Below are 14,301 nucleotides of genomic sequence, written 5' to 3'. Positions count from 1 at the left end.
AGGCAATGTACTGTGTTTTTGCAAAATGAATTGTGTATTAAACTAGATTCAATATTCTGCACATCAGCTGCAGTAGTACCAGTAGCCAATATCTTTTTCCTCTGACCTTTTCATCCTTTGCCAAAACTGGTAGTTTCTTATAAATGCTTATACTTACCTCAAAGCTAGTAACAGCCAGTTGAGATAGGCCATCTACATAAGGCCCCAAGACTTTATGCTCTCGGACTTTAAGGGACTGCCTGCTCCTTCAGGATTTAAAAAAAGAAAGAAAGAAAGAAAAGAATAGATAGTATTTTACACTTGAAAATGTCACTGCTATTTCTTAATATATTTCTAAATTAGAGTGGTAATTGCAAAAGATTAGAAAAGTTAATTATTTTAAAAGTTAGTTACAAAAAGAAATTGATAATAAATTCTTAAAAATTACTTTATTTTGGTTTACTAAAATAAAACTATTTTTGCTTTAAAAATACATTTTCCTTACCAAAGCAAAAAGAAAACAACAACAAACCAGTGTTGCTAAAATACTTAATTCATTAGTTTGATTTGCTGGAAGAATTCTAAAAAATTCAAATACACATAGACAAGATTAAATAGAAAGATAAATAAGATAAAATTACCAAATAGAATTCAATCTGCCTAATGCTTAGTGGCAATGGATGCAAAAAAAGATAATTTGATCATGTAGAATTTCAAAATTTGAAAACTGGACTTTGGAGGTTATCTAAGCTTATCCCTGTGTTTTGTTGATAGAAAACAAACAGATTTAGAAAAGCAAAGTGACTACTAAAGACAGAAATAAGACTTGAACATAGATTTTCTGATTCCATATCCACTGATCTTTCATCTACTTCATAGTATATCCACATTAATTTTGCTCTTTTAGTTCATTCTTCCCATAGATCAGAAAGGAATATTAGGTCAAGATTAGCTAAAATCCATCAGCATGGGGCCTTTGGCCTAGTGAAAGTTTCTCATTGAAAGATTTCTCTTCTGTATTCTTAAAAAAGGTCAGAAAATACAGCCTATTTGGGAAGAATTTGTGGGCTTCAGACTTCCTTATGCCCTAACACTGTCTCCTTGAATCCCTTTATTTCACATACTGAGAAGACTGAACCCATAGATTTTTATCACCAGAATCTTTACCACAAATCAAAATTTAAAAATATTTATTTGTGCAAGGCTTCCTGCTACTTATTACTACCATCAGATCACTCAAGTTGCATATCTAGAATCCTTAATTTTTACATTTTATACCTACTGTAGGTCATTAGTACAATAGAATCTTGGGAGAGGAAGAACATGCAAAAATGGTAAGATGATTTTATTTCTTCTGAATCTACATTGGCTTGCTTATACTCTTTCTTTGATGCCTCATCAGAGTGAGGAGGGCTCTGGCAAGTCCTGCTAATCTGGAAAAGATTTATATGTAACCTTGACAATAAACAGGCTATATACTTGTCATCTGAGGACTAACCTAGCTAAATCCAAAGAGGCTCATCACCAGAGACAGGGTTAGTCACCAGGTAATAAATTTTTTTGGTGACTGATTCATTAAACTAATTTAGAGTGTTCATGAATATCTTCTAAGAAGCACTTACACTGATGAAATTATAGATAACCTTATCCACCTAAATGAATATGTGGTGAGAAATAAGTTGTCATAGGAGAATCCAACAAAGGAATAAGGATCTAAAGTCAGCATGAAAGGTGAAATTATTTACAATCAAAATTGCCCTTGAAAAGCCCTTCATTCTGCTGGCTTTTAAGTCTTTCTTATTAGAAGCCTAACCTTCTCTGAGGTTATCTTTAAGCAGAAAAATACAGGCAAAGAACCTTTTGTCAATGATGACATATTCATGACCTTATTTTACAGATATAAGTTAATTATATTTACTGTTCATTAGTGCTTTCACCACAAAAAAATTGATTAAATATACTATTACTTTATTATTATTTGAAAAGAATCTAACTTAAAGAGGGAATTCCTCCCTTAAAACCCAGTTGTCACTCTGAGGAATACAAAAAAACTGAGCAATGGGTTCAACCCAACCTCAGTCCTCACAGACCATTGGCCAAGGGGCAGCCATCACTCGAAGACAGCAGATATAGCTGAATTCACATGGGTTTAACAGGCATTGGGCATATGATAAAACAATACTTTGGTGGGATCCAGAAAGATGGGACATAATTGTATATATATTAACTACAATAAGGATTGACCAGATAAACTTTGAGACTGTGAGGTTAATCTACTGGGTCTTTTAAATAGTAAGTCAGTAGAGTTAAGATTGAAAGGAAAGGAGAGAATTTTTTTGCTGAGGCAATTGGGGTTAAGGGATTTGCCCAGAGTCACACAGCTAGGAAATGTTAAGTATCTGAGACCAGATTTGAACTCAAGTCTCCTGACTTCAGGGCTGGTGCTCTATCCACTGAGCCACCTAGCTACCCAAAAGGGGAGAATCTTCTTGACTAAATTGTGTTCTCTTTTTCACAGTTCTCTGCTCTTTATCACCTTTCAAGTCTACAAGCCTTTTCTGAGCATGTGAGAATAACTTGAAAATTAAACAATTTTAGGTTTCAATGAGATACTATGTCATTTATCATATTTTTTACAAAGAAAGAATTGAGTTATATCATCTTAGAAAAAATTGTCTTATAGCAACCATATCCAATTTTCAGTCTAGGCTTATGTGACACATGGATCCTTTTGGTGGAAATCTATAGAACTTAGAAAAGTAATTCTAGAGTTTTCCAGTGATTGCTCAATTTCACTGTTATCCATGACTGTGATTGTATGTCACCAATATCGTGCAAGAGCTTTTGTTTTTATGTCTAATATAATGCAATCTTCACTGTTAAAAGTTAATAATGGTAAAAGAAATGTGATTCATTTCTAACATAAAAAGATCTGTTCTACATAATATATTTAAAGAACTGCCTTGATTATGAAAGCTCAAATTCTCTATCACTTCAGCAACAGAACTATTTTCTATTTTACTGCAAGGTTAGATGACTCTCCCAGAAAAAAGTTCTTTGATTATACTGCATTAGGAAAAAAAAATAGTGGTTCTTGTAAGACTTGGGACATTAAAATTCTCAACAAGTGGCATGTAGACAGTTTATTTTAAGCCGATGTTGATGAGCTTTGAGCAGCCTATGAGATCTTAATAAATTAATTGAACACTCATTCAGCACTTCATGAGTAAATGACACTTTACTATGTGCAATGATGCAACGATGAAACACGGATACAGTCCTTATTTTACATTATAGAAGGGGAATTAGGACAGGTAGACAAATAACTTTATAACAAGTTGGAATATGCTAAGTGCTTTAGAGAGTTCAAATAAAATGGAATAAAAGATGAAAGGAGGAATCACTATCTAGTTAGTGGAAATCAAGACAGTCTTCCTGAAGTAAATAGGCACCTGAAGTGGAACTTTAAGGAAAGATTTCAAAAGGGAAGATGGGAAAGGAGTTTTGGTAGTTTTTTTTTTCTCCCAAGCATCAGAGATATATAGAGGAAAGAAGAGACAGAAACAGGTCAGGAAACAATGAGTATTATGTTTGGCTGTGAGGTGTTGAAGAAGTGACTATTCTATTAAGCGTCAGAGTACATATAATGTAATGCTGGAGAAACTGAGGCAGGAGAGAGATTAGAGAGTTTTTAATATTTTATTAATTGGAGAGCATAATTGACTGGACAGGACTCTCATCTCAAAGTATCCAGCCAGACAGAGATTAGAGACCAATTCAATAGTTTATTAAACGGAGAGATATACTGGGACCAATGGATCCATGTTGGTTCCAGGACTGGATGAGACTGTCATCTCAAAGAATCCAGCAATGTATGGGAGAATTCCAATCCCTTATATACCTTTTTTTACAAACAAAGGAAGGGGAAAGAAGCAGGAAACTTGTTCACAGATCCATTTGGCTCTGTCAGGATGGGGGGAGGCCATAAATTCCTACTAAAAGCCTGAGTCAGGATGTCTGAATAAACAGAAGTAAATTCTTGAGGACGGAAAGAGTCAGGAAGTCTGAATTCCCCCTTATCTTGAGTCTTACATTAGCAATTAACAACCCTAGAGCAAATGGTCCTCAGTCTTAATGGACCAGAGTGGGGTTTCACAACTAAGGGGATGAGGCAGAACAGTTAAGGAAACTGAGACAAGGGAAACCAGTACAGGGAAACTGAAGTAGAACAGTTCAAAGAGACTGTGGCATAACAATAGAAATCAGAAGTTAAGAACTATAAGACCAAAGTATCAGTTGGATTGTAAAAATTAACATTAGAATAGACAAAGAGGATGGCAAGAATCAGAGAGAAAAAAAAAAAACTAAACTATGGACTCACATCATTGATAATGGTAGGAGAATGTCTTGGAGATTGATACATGGTAGACACAAGAAATCGTTATAATCAGAAAGTATCAAATTCAAGTTAACAGGAGCCAGAGTTGTAATATATAACAAACTATATTGAAGCTTTTTTTTTTAACACCAAGATTATTTTAATTTATGATCTCTATTATAGGATTTTAAAATGTCTAATTTCCAAATGACTTACCCTTTGGGGTCTAAAAGATCCCGAACTTTCTCATTATAGATTTCCATGTATGACACTTCAACTTTAAAGATCTGTGATTCATTTTGTTCCAAAGAGATCCTTTGAAATAAAGCACAACAAAGCCGTGGAATTAAGCCCAGCTGCTCAGCATTGCCCATCATTGAGAAGGATTTTCCTGAACCTAGAGAAAAGCAATCAGAAAGAGGTAAAGATGGAAAAGGTGGGAAAAATAAATGATATGGATTTCTAAATGTACTTATATGTTCTATATAGGTTTCTGTGGGTATTTAATATATGATTTTCATTTTTAAGGACCAAAATGGCACATTATTCAGATAAGTAAGGATATTTCATTATTCTCCTCCAAGCCAACAATTCATGGGTAATCTCCATACTTTTGCATAAGCTATCTTTCTAGGCCTGGAATGAATTTCCTGTTCATCTCTTCTAATTTCCTTTAAAGCTTGCCTCAAACCCTCCTACCTGAGGCTGATACTATTAACTTTATCTTCTCATGCCTCCTGCTTACCCCTCCCCTTAGGTCATTTTATATATACCTGGAACATACTCTTTCCCTTGATGTAATAGAATCTTCTTGAGGGCAAAGGTCATTTCATTTTTGCCTTTGTATGTCCCCAGTGCTGAGCCTGGCCTAGACCAAGTTCTTGATAAATGCTTGTGAACTGGTGAATTACAATTCAATTCAACAATTCAATTCACTCTAGGGAAAATCTATTTTTCGTTGGTGGGGAGAATAATCAGAATCAATATAAGGAAAAAGAGACAGAAATCGGTACCATTTAACAGTCTATAAAATGACTATAATGTTTTTATAAATCACAGGTTGGATCAGAAGAAATTTTTAGGACAAAAAAAAATAGATTATTTCCTGATTATTTTATAAAACAGTTTTACAGGAAGACAAAAAAAAAAGTATCACATATTTAATTGGGGGGGCAGTTAGTAGAGCACTGGCCCTGAAGTCAGGAGAACCTAAGTTCAAATCCAGTCTCCAACACTTAATACTTACTTGCTGTATGATCCCAGGCAAGTCACTTAACCCCAATTACCTCATCAAAAATAAATAAATAAATAAATAACATATTTAGTTGCAGAAAGGCAAACAATGAATGAGCAAACATTTTCTGTCATAATAGTGCTTGAATATATCCCTTTATAATTATCACTGTATTTGGATAATGAAGGAAGACTGCATTGTACTCTCCCATGCTATGAGTTTCTGGAGGACAGGGATGGCATTTTGTCCTTCTTTATATGTACAATTACTGACAAAACAGGCACTTAACGAATGTTTATTAACTTTCATAAATTTTGTATCTTATAGTTTTAAATTGGGATGGCTAGGTGATGCAGGCTAATCCTGGGCCTGGAGTCAGGAAGATGTGAGTTCAAATTCAGCTTCAGACACTTACTAGCTGTATGACCACCCTGAGCAAGTCACTTAACCCTGTTTGCCTCAGTTTCCTCATCAGTAAAATGAGCTGGAAAGGCAAATAGTAAACACTCCAGTATCTTTGTCAAGAAAACTCCAAATGGGGTCAGGAAGAGTTGGAGAGAATAGAAAAGAGTGAACAATAAAAAGCTTTAAATTAGATTTAAAATTTGGCATGCAGCCTTATAGATTCTGAAACTTCCCAGTATCCTCAAAACATTTTACTGGCTCTCTCATTAATTGTTTTCATACTCAATATTAGATGATGAATCAGGTGTCTAAAAGATGACATAGGATAACATTATCAATTTTATTAAAAACTATCATGTGCCTACCGTGAGTCTGGCCAGTGTATTTCACACCTAATTATCAAGGATAAATATTCCTAAACATGTCCTTGCTAAAATCCCGCCTTCTCCAAGAAGCCTTCTCCAAATTCCTTAAGATAGTGCCTTCCTTCTGTGATTATGTGTAGTTTATCTTATATACACCTTTGTTGTTACCCCTATTAAATGATGAGCTTCTCAAAAGCTTTCTTTTTGCCTCTTTTTGTATTCCTGAAGCTTAGTATAGAGCCCGCATACTGAGTTGGCACTTAATATATAAATAGCTGTTGACTTGACATTTCTTACTTTATTGGATCTTTAAAATAACTATGTGGGATAAGAAGAGAATGCATAATTACTCCCCATTTTATAGATATATTAAGTTATTGAGATAAAGACTTAAATACTCATGGACAAACAAACTAGACACAGATTTCCTGATTCCAATACAATCTCCTTTCCATTACAATTCAAGGGAAACACCATGTACAATAGAAAAACTATGGAACTTGAATAGGACTTGAATCCAAATTCTGATTCTGTTACTTACTACCACTGTGATCTTAGGAAAATCATTCAATTTCTCTGAGCCTCAGTTTCCTTCTCTGTAAAATGAGAGAATTGGACTACATCCTGTAGATCTATGATTGTAAAATGTTTTTCTTTACAATAAAATCTAAGTTTTCTGTATAATCCATACCAGGAAACTAATTCTAAATATCAAGTGCAGATGCTATTGGGAAAGTGGAGTGTCTGAAAATAAATACAAAGCAGAAAAAAGTGAAATGGACCATCAACAAAGTCCTTACCATCAACCATCACTCCAAGCAGACAAATTGTAGTTAAATAATTCTCAACATGTTTAATTAAAACAAATAATCAAGATCTGATTACATTTAACTACCTGTGTGACAATTAGGTTAATTAGCAAAATGTGGAGAACTAAATAAAAATATTTTTGGTCAGTAATAATATTGGGAATTTTACAGAAACAGTAGCATAAAAGTTATCACTAGAGCTGTATAGTTGGGAAAGGAGATGGAATGGTCTTCTTGCCAAAGGCAAGGGATAATCTCAAATATCACACAAGCTTTGTTGGTTTTGTACAATGTCAAAAGCTTAAGGAAGGTTTCCAATATAAAATCCCTGTGGGAGGACCCTATTGAAGGGCATGTGCCAGAGTAGCACAAAATGAGATATGGCTTGGTTGCAATCTTGTTGGAAGGAAGACATATCAATGAAATTATACTGAGATTACATTACAATGAAATCAATAATATCTATTTAACCAAATAATAATACTTCACTTTTCTAGAGTACTTTATGGACCATTGTTAATCTTCATTTGTAAAGATGAAGCTAGTGGGCAAGATGATGTTTGAGATCCCTTCCAGTCAGGAACATGCCGGTAAATGTTCAACAACCAGCTTTCCAAGGAAAAAAAAAGTATTAACAACACACTTTAAATTTAGTCTGCATTAGTAACATTTTCTCCATCATTTGCTCAAGTCCAGAAGCCCTTTGGAGTTTAATCTTCGTTATTAATATTTTCTCTATAATTTTCTTAAGTTTAATCAACAAAACAATAAATCAAGCTTTGATATGTAACACTTGCTGATCATAAAGGTATATTTTTACATATAAATACAAAGTGAAAATTCTTACCTGTCTGCCCATAGGCAAAAATACAAGCATTGTATCCTTGAAAGGCTTTTTCAAGAATTCCTTCTCCCAGGCATTTGAAAACTACTTCTTGACCTGCCAAAAAAGAAGACTAAGGAATTAGTTAATAACCAACCCCCTGAAAACATGAGCAATGTTCTTCTACATACAGCAGAGTGAAAACATTTCTAACTACAAAGAAAAAATAACTGCTTTTGAACAAGGTGAAATATTTGTACAAGAGAAGTTACAGACACATCAACATAGAAATGCTGACAGGAAGACTAGCAGAAGAGGTGATCTGTAATCCCCTGGAGATAATTATTGGCAAAAGGAGACGGAATTATAATGTTTCTGATATTCATAAACCAATGGATGAACCATAACTAATAAGAGAACTAGAAATATTTAACTTGGGGGTTCATAAATATGGCTTCATAAAAATAATGGGGGCAGCTAGGTGGTGCAGAGGATAGAGCACCAGTCTTGAAGTCAGGAGAACCTGAGTTCAAATCTGCCTTCAGATACTTAACACTTAACTAGCTGTGTGACGCTGGGCAAGTCACTTAACCCCAATTGCCTCAGGGGGAAAAAATACTAACAACTAGAATATAGCAATATAAGAGTATTCCTTGTTCAAGAGGAAGAGATGAAGGAATAAGTTATTCACCTTTGTGGAAATTCACAATCATGAGGCAAAATGAATGGAGTCTCTTTAAAGCAAAGAGAAACAGAAGCAATATAGTTTTTTTTTCTTTTTTTTTTTTAATAGCTTTTTATTTACAAGTTATATGCATGGGTAATTTTACAGCACTGACAATTGCCAAACCTTTTGTTCCAATTTTTCCCCTCCTTCCCCCACCCCCTCCCTTAGATGGCAGGATGACCAGTAGATGTTAAATATATTAAAGTATAAATTAGATACACAATAAGTATACATGACCAAACCGTTATTTTGCTGTACAAAAAGAATCAGACTCTGAAATATTGTACAGTTAGCCTGTGAAGGAAATAAAAAATGCAGGTGTGCATAAATATAGGGATTGGGAATTCAATGAGCAATATAGTTTAAGACTATATTACAGACTAAAACAGGGTGATTTGAGATTCAAACTTTGAAGGGTTTTGTACAAACAAGTCAAATAAAGCTATAATTTCCTTTTAATTATTATATTATATATATATATATATATATAATTAAATAATTAAAAGGAAAACAACTGAGGAAAATATTCTGTAATAAAGGTATCATTTTCAAGAAATATAGAGAATCAACTCAAATTTATAAGAATAAAAGATATTTCTCCAATTGACAGATGGTTTAAAGGTAAGAACAGTCAGCTCCGCAAGAAAGAAAACTCAGGCTTTCTATAGCTATATTAAAAAACATGTGCTTTAAATGATTACTCATTAAAGCAGTTTATACTGCTTTATACTTTATACCTATCAATGTGGCAAAGATGACAAAAAAGGAAAATGATAAAGGCTTAGAACATAGTAAGTATTTAATAAGGATTTATTTACTAATTGAATATTAGAAGATCCATGGGAAAATAGATACATTGATGCAATGTTAATGGATCTGTTAAGAGATACAACCATTCTGAAAAACAACTTAGAATTGTACTCCAAAGTGGGGCAGCTAAGCAGGGCAGTTAGGTGGCATCTGTTCTCAGACACTTAACACTTTCTGGCTGTGTGACCCTGGGCACGTCACTTAACCCTAATTGCCTCAGGGGAAAAAAAATACACACACACACACACACTCCAAAGAGAGCAAAGAAAGAAGAAAAGATTCTTTATCTAACAAAATATTTATAACAATGCCTTTTGTAATGGCAAAAAAGGAGAAATCAAGGGGATGCCTGTCAATTGATGAATGATTGAATAAGCAGTGGTATATGTGAATATGGAATATTATAGTGGTATAAGGAATGAAAAAATAAATGATTCCAAAGAGACATAGAAAGACATATGAACTGATGTAAAGTGAGCAGAAACAAAAGAATAATTTACATTGTTATATTAATATTACAAACTGAATAATTTTAAGAACTTTATAAACTGATTAACAGTTTAATTACGCAGGAGAATGATTTTTATAGTATAACAACTCTAATACTACCATAAAAAAAAATAACTTGAAAGCTGCAAAAACTATGCTCAATTCAATGACCACTAATGTTTCCAGAGGAGTGATATGAAACATGAATTGCTTAAATTGGTAAAAGAGGCTCTACACAGAAAGAATGTTACAAAAATGATCTAGATTAACAATTCAATAAAGTATCAACACATATTTCCGTAAACTCATGACCAGTCTTATGCTTAAATAGGTTAGAATGAGAGAAGATACTGTTTTCTTATGTGATATTTTCAGTTCTGTCAAAAGCAAATAACTTGTAATGTTTGTTGAATGATGGGAACTGAGAGTGACAGTCTCTTAGGCTAAGATTAAAATAAAGGAAAGATATTTAAATAAGAATCCTAAATAATTACTTTGATATTTTTGAATAGAGGATTTTGTATGTCTTCTCCATTTTGATATAAATTAATTTGATAAGAATGAGTATTAAAACAATTAAAACTACATACATTTATTTATACAGACCTGACTGAATTAATGAGAACTCTAAATTTTAGATTGATTTAGATGTGCAATTTTATTCATGTCAAATATATACAGGAATATGAAGGCATGGAGATCAAAAAGCTGCTGAAAAGAAGCCAAGAAAAAATCTGTTTTATTGAATAAATAGTAATTTGTATACCACATAAGTTTTCTAATTAATAAATCAATCAATACATTATCTTCTCAAAGAGATCCATAGTTAATGTAAAAGAAATCAGCCTAACCAGAAAAACAAAGTGAAAATGCCTATTGTTGAAACAATGACATGCAGATGAATTGGCAAGCTTTTGAGTTCATTTGTCAATATATATGTAAACATAAGAAAAGGGTTATAATAGATAAACAGTGAACTGTGTCCCAAATTGAAAAGATTACATTTAGGAAATATTGCATCAATTTCAATAATTCCAAGTTGTCCATTGCCACAGAACACTATCCTTTTAATACCAACATTCTTCTGGTAGTGTTACATCAGTGCAAATCAAGGAATCCTATAGTAGTTCATTTTGCTTTTAGATAGCTCTCATTGTTAGGAAATTTTTTCCTTTTATCAAGTATAAATTTATTACTTTCAGCTTCCATCCATTGCTCTTTGTGGTTCTGCACTCACTCAAACATTCACTTTTGTAAGACTTTGTGTCCCAAATTTTTCTTTCTCCCTCCCTCCCTTACCTTCCCCTTCCCCAAGAAAGCAAACAATCTGAAATTTGTTAAACATGTGCAATCTTTTTAAACATATTTCCATATTTGTCATATTGTTCAAGAAAAATCAGATCAAAAGGGCAGAAAAAACCATGAGAAAAAAGCAAACAAACAAACAAAGGTGAAAATACTATACTTTGATCCACATTCAATCTTCATAGATCTCTTTCTGGATGGTGATGGCATTTTCCATCCCATAATCTATTGTTATTAAATCACTGCATTGCTGAGAAGAGCTAATACCATCACAGTTGATTATTGCATAATCTTGCTGATACTAAATATAAGTTTCTCCTGTTTCTACTCACTTCAGTGAGCCTGAATTCATGTCTTTCCAGGCTTTTTTGAAATCAGTCTACTCATTATTTCTTATAGAATAAATATGGAAGCCAAGAAAATGAAGCTGCCACAGAGGAGGTGGTCTATAACTGCAGATATGGGAATTAAGCATTAAAAAGGCCTTTGGGCTTGGCTAAATTTCTGCGGAAAGAAACCGGATTGCTAGAAGTAAAAAAAGTAAGTGTATAGTAAGAAACTGGGGGCAGAAAGTGTATAGTATTCTTCATAGAAGTTTGTGAGTGAAAGGGAACAGAAAGTCATAGTAGTGTAGCTTAAGGAAGTACCAGAGTTGAAGGCAAGGTTTTTGGGTTGATTGGGGTTTTTTTTGTTGTTGTTGTTTTGGGGTGTGTGTGTGTGTGTGTGTGGTAGGAGGAAGAGGGTTGCGGTGAGAGTGGTTGTTTTAGATTAGAGGAAAACTGAGACTATTCATACCTTGAGAAATAGCTTATAGAGGAAGAAAGATTGAAGTTATGTGAAAGGGCATGATGGAGCCATGTTATAAAAGAGGTAAGAAGGGATAGTACTAAAAGTTTAGGTAGAAAATATAAGGAAGAGACACCTCTTCCCCTTTGACTAGGACAAGGTATCTGCATCTGAATGCTTGACAGCAAAGTCTGCTTCCCTGTTTTTTGTAAGATTGGAAAGCTTCTTTCTGTCTTTATTTCTAATGCCACATCCAACATGAGGCTTTTTCTGTTTTTTCCATCTACTATTAACTCTCTTGCAAAATTATCTTGCATTAGCTTGTTTTGCACATACTTTTTTCAATTTTGTAGCTTTTTTCCAATTAAATGCAAAAACAGTTTTCAACATTCACCTTTGCAAAATCTTGTATTTCAAATTTTTCTCCTTCCCTGCCTGCCACAGACAGCAAGTAATCCAATATAGACTAAACATTACAGATACTTATGTACACAAGTATCTCTTTAGACAGAATGGAAGGTGCTTGAGTGTCAAGACTCTTATTTTTGTATTTGTGATCACATTGCCTTGCCTTGCATGGTGCCTGTCACCCAGTAAGCTCTTAATAAATGGTCCTTGATAGATTTATTCTCAAGTTTTGAGAATATTTGTTTATCTGAAAACTCTGTCCTCAGTAGTTTCTGCTAGAATATGTATTTTAAAAATTGCTGAGACTGACAATGAGATAAACTTTGCTGGAATTTACATTTTGTTCCAAGGACAAATATAGATTTTTAACACCTTTGTGGGATACTGAAATATTCCAGAAGAGTACAATAGATTTAGCTAAATAAATAAATCATCAGACCAAGAACAGATATGTCAACAAAGGAATAATCTACTACTTGTTAATGCATATCTACAGTAACATCTTGGCACAGTGAAAGAGATACAAATAAATAGCATGGTTAAGTCTATAGAGTTTATTTTAATGATTACATAAACTTGTACAAATAAAAGATGTTTTTTTCCTTTGTAGAAGACATTCTTCTTATATTGTATTGTACATTTTATATCAGAGGTAATAGAGTATAATGCAAATACTCTGTATTTGATAGAAGGCTTGCCCATGATAGTATACATGATAAAAATCATGGGAAAAGGTAGTGGAGTGTTTCAATGAGGCTATTTATTCTATAAGTTCATTTAAGAAAAACATATATCTTTGTTTTATGCTCTAACAATTTAGAATACTGTCTTTAAAGGAAGCTACAAAAAGTCTTCTATCTTCTTGAGAAGATGCATCAACCAAAATCAAGTCTTTCAAATCTACTCTAATCCAGAAGTAGGCAAATTATTCTTAATTGATGCAGTATTTGATCCTTGAAGTGAGCTGTACTTTGCCCATTTCTGATCTAATCATTTAATCATTTCCATGTCCTCATCCATTCCATACATTTTCTCTTTTGGCAATCGTATTCATTTCCACCCCATTATTTCTGTGTATCTAACTCCCATTTCTACATCTCTGCCTTGAGCCAAACTGTAACCAAATAAATCTTCTACTCTCTTTCAATTCAATCTATTCTTTATAAAGATCCCAGAATAATCTGTTTTAAACACAGATTATGCTGGGGGGAGGTTTCTCAAAAAAAAAAAAAAAAAAAAAAAAAGATTTCGTATAGTTCCCTTTTTGCTATCAAATGAATTCAAATTCCTTTGCCTAGCATTCAAGGCTCTCTATTATCCACCCTAAATTTTGAGACTTGTCCTTTGTTATTATCTTACCTTATGTATTCTAAGCTTTAATTAAGCTACACTACTTTCTGTTCTGTTACTACAATTACTACATTTTCCCACTATTATGCCAGTATTCATAATTTTCTATGCTTGGGAATATCTTTTCTCATCCTTTTCAATTGCTGCATATCTAGCCAGCAAATCCAACTCAAATGCAATCTATTCAAGGCTGAAACCCTCATCAACCCAACTCGTTATGTATCTCTCTCCATAGACTTTATTACTTGATTTCACTCTCTTTCTGTGTATATGTATATATTCTATTTGCCTTGTTAATATCATATTCTTCTACTGTACTGCAAAATCAATGTGGCCAGAGAGGCATGGAACCCCTGCAATCTGGAAAATCTGAGTAAAGTTTTTGGCCCTTCCTTCCTACCAGAAGAAATCTGATTTTTTTCTTTTTCTTTTA

The 14,301-nt window shown here is 33.4% G+C and overlaps 1 protein-coding gene across 7 annotated transcripts in view; it reads right to left on the bottom strand.

Moving 5' to 3' along the window:
- Window positions 1–14,301, bottom strand: part of KIF13A (kinesin family member 13A) — a 247,494-nt gene that overhangs the window by 103,887 nt on the left and 129,306 nt on the right. For all 7 annotated transcript variants that reach the window (XM_031946800.1, XM_031946801.1, XM_031946806.1 and 4 more), the window contains 3 exons: window positions 8,018–8,110; window positions 4,574–4,754; window positions 158–245 (listed from right to left, as the gene is read on the bottom strand). In XM_031946800.1, the coding sequence (XP_031802660.1) occupies window positions 158–245; window positions 4,574–4,754; window positions 8,018–8,110 (362 nt within the window). The remainder of the gene's footprint in view (window positions 1–157; window positions 246–4,573; window positions 4,755–8,017; window positions 8,111–14,301) is intronic.

The sequence above is a fragment of the Sarcophilus harrisii genome, chromosome 1 (genome assembly GCF_902635505.1).
Source record: "Sarcophilus harrisii chromosome 1, mSarHar1.11, whole genome shotgun sequence".
NCBI classification, from domain to species: Eukaryota; Metazoa; Chordata; class Mammalia; order Dasyuromorphia; family Dasyuridae; genus Sarcophilus; species Sarcophilus harrisii.
Note: the sequence above shows the minus strand (reverse complement) of the source record. Positions and strands in the feature narration are given on the sequence as shown.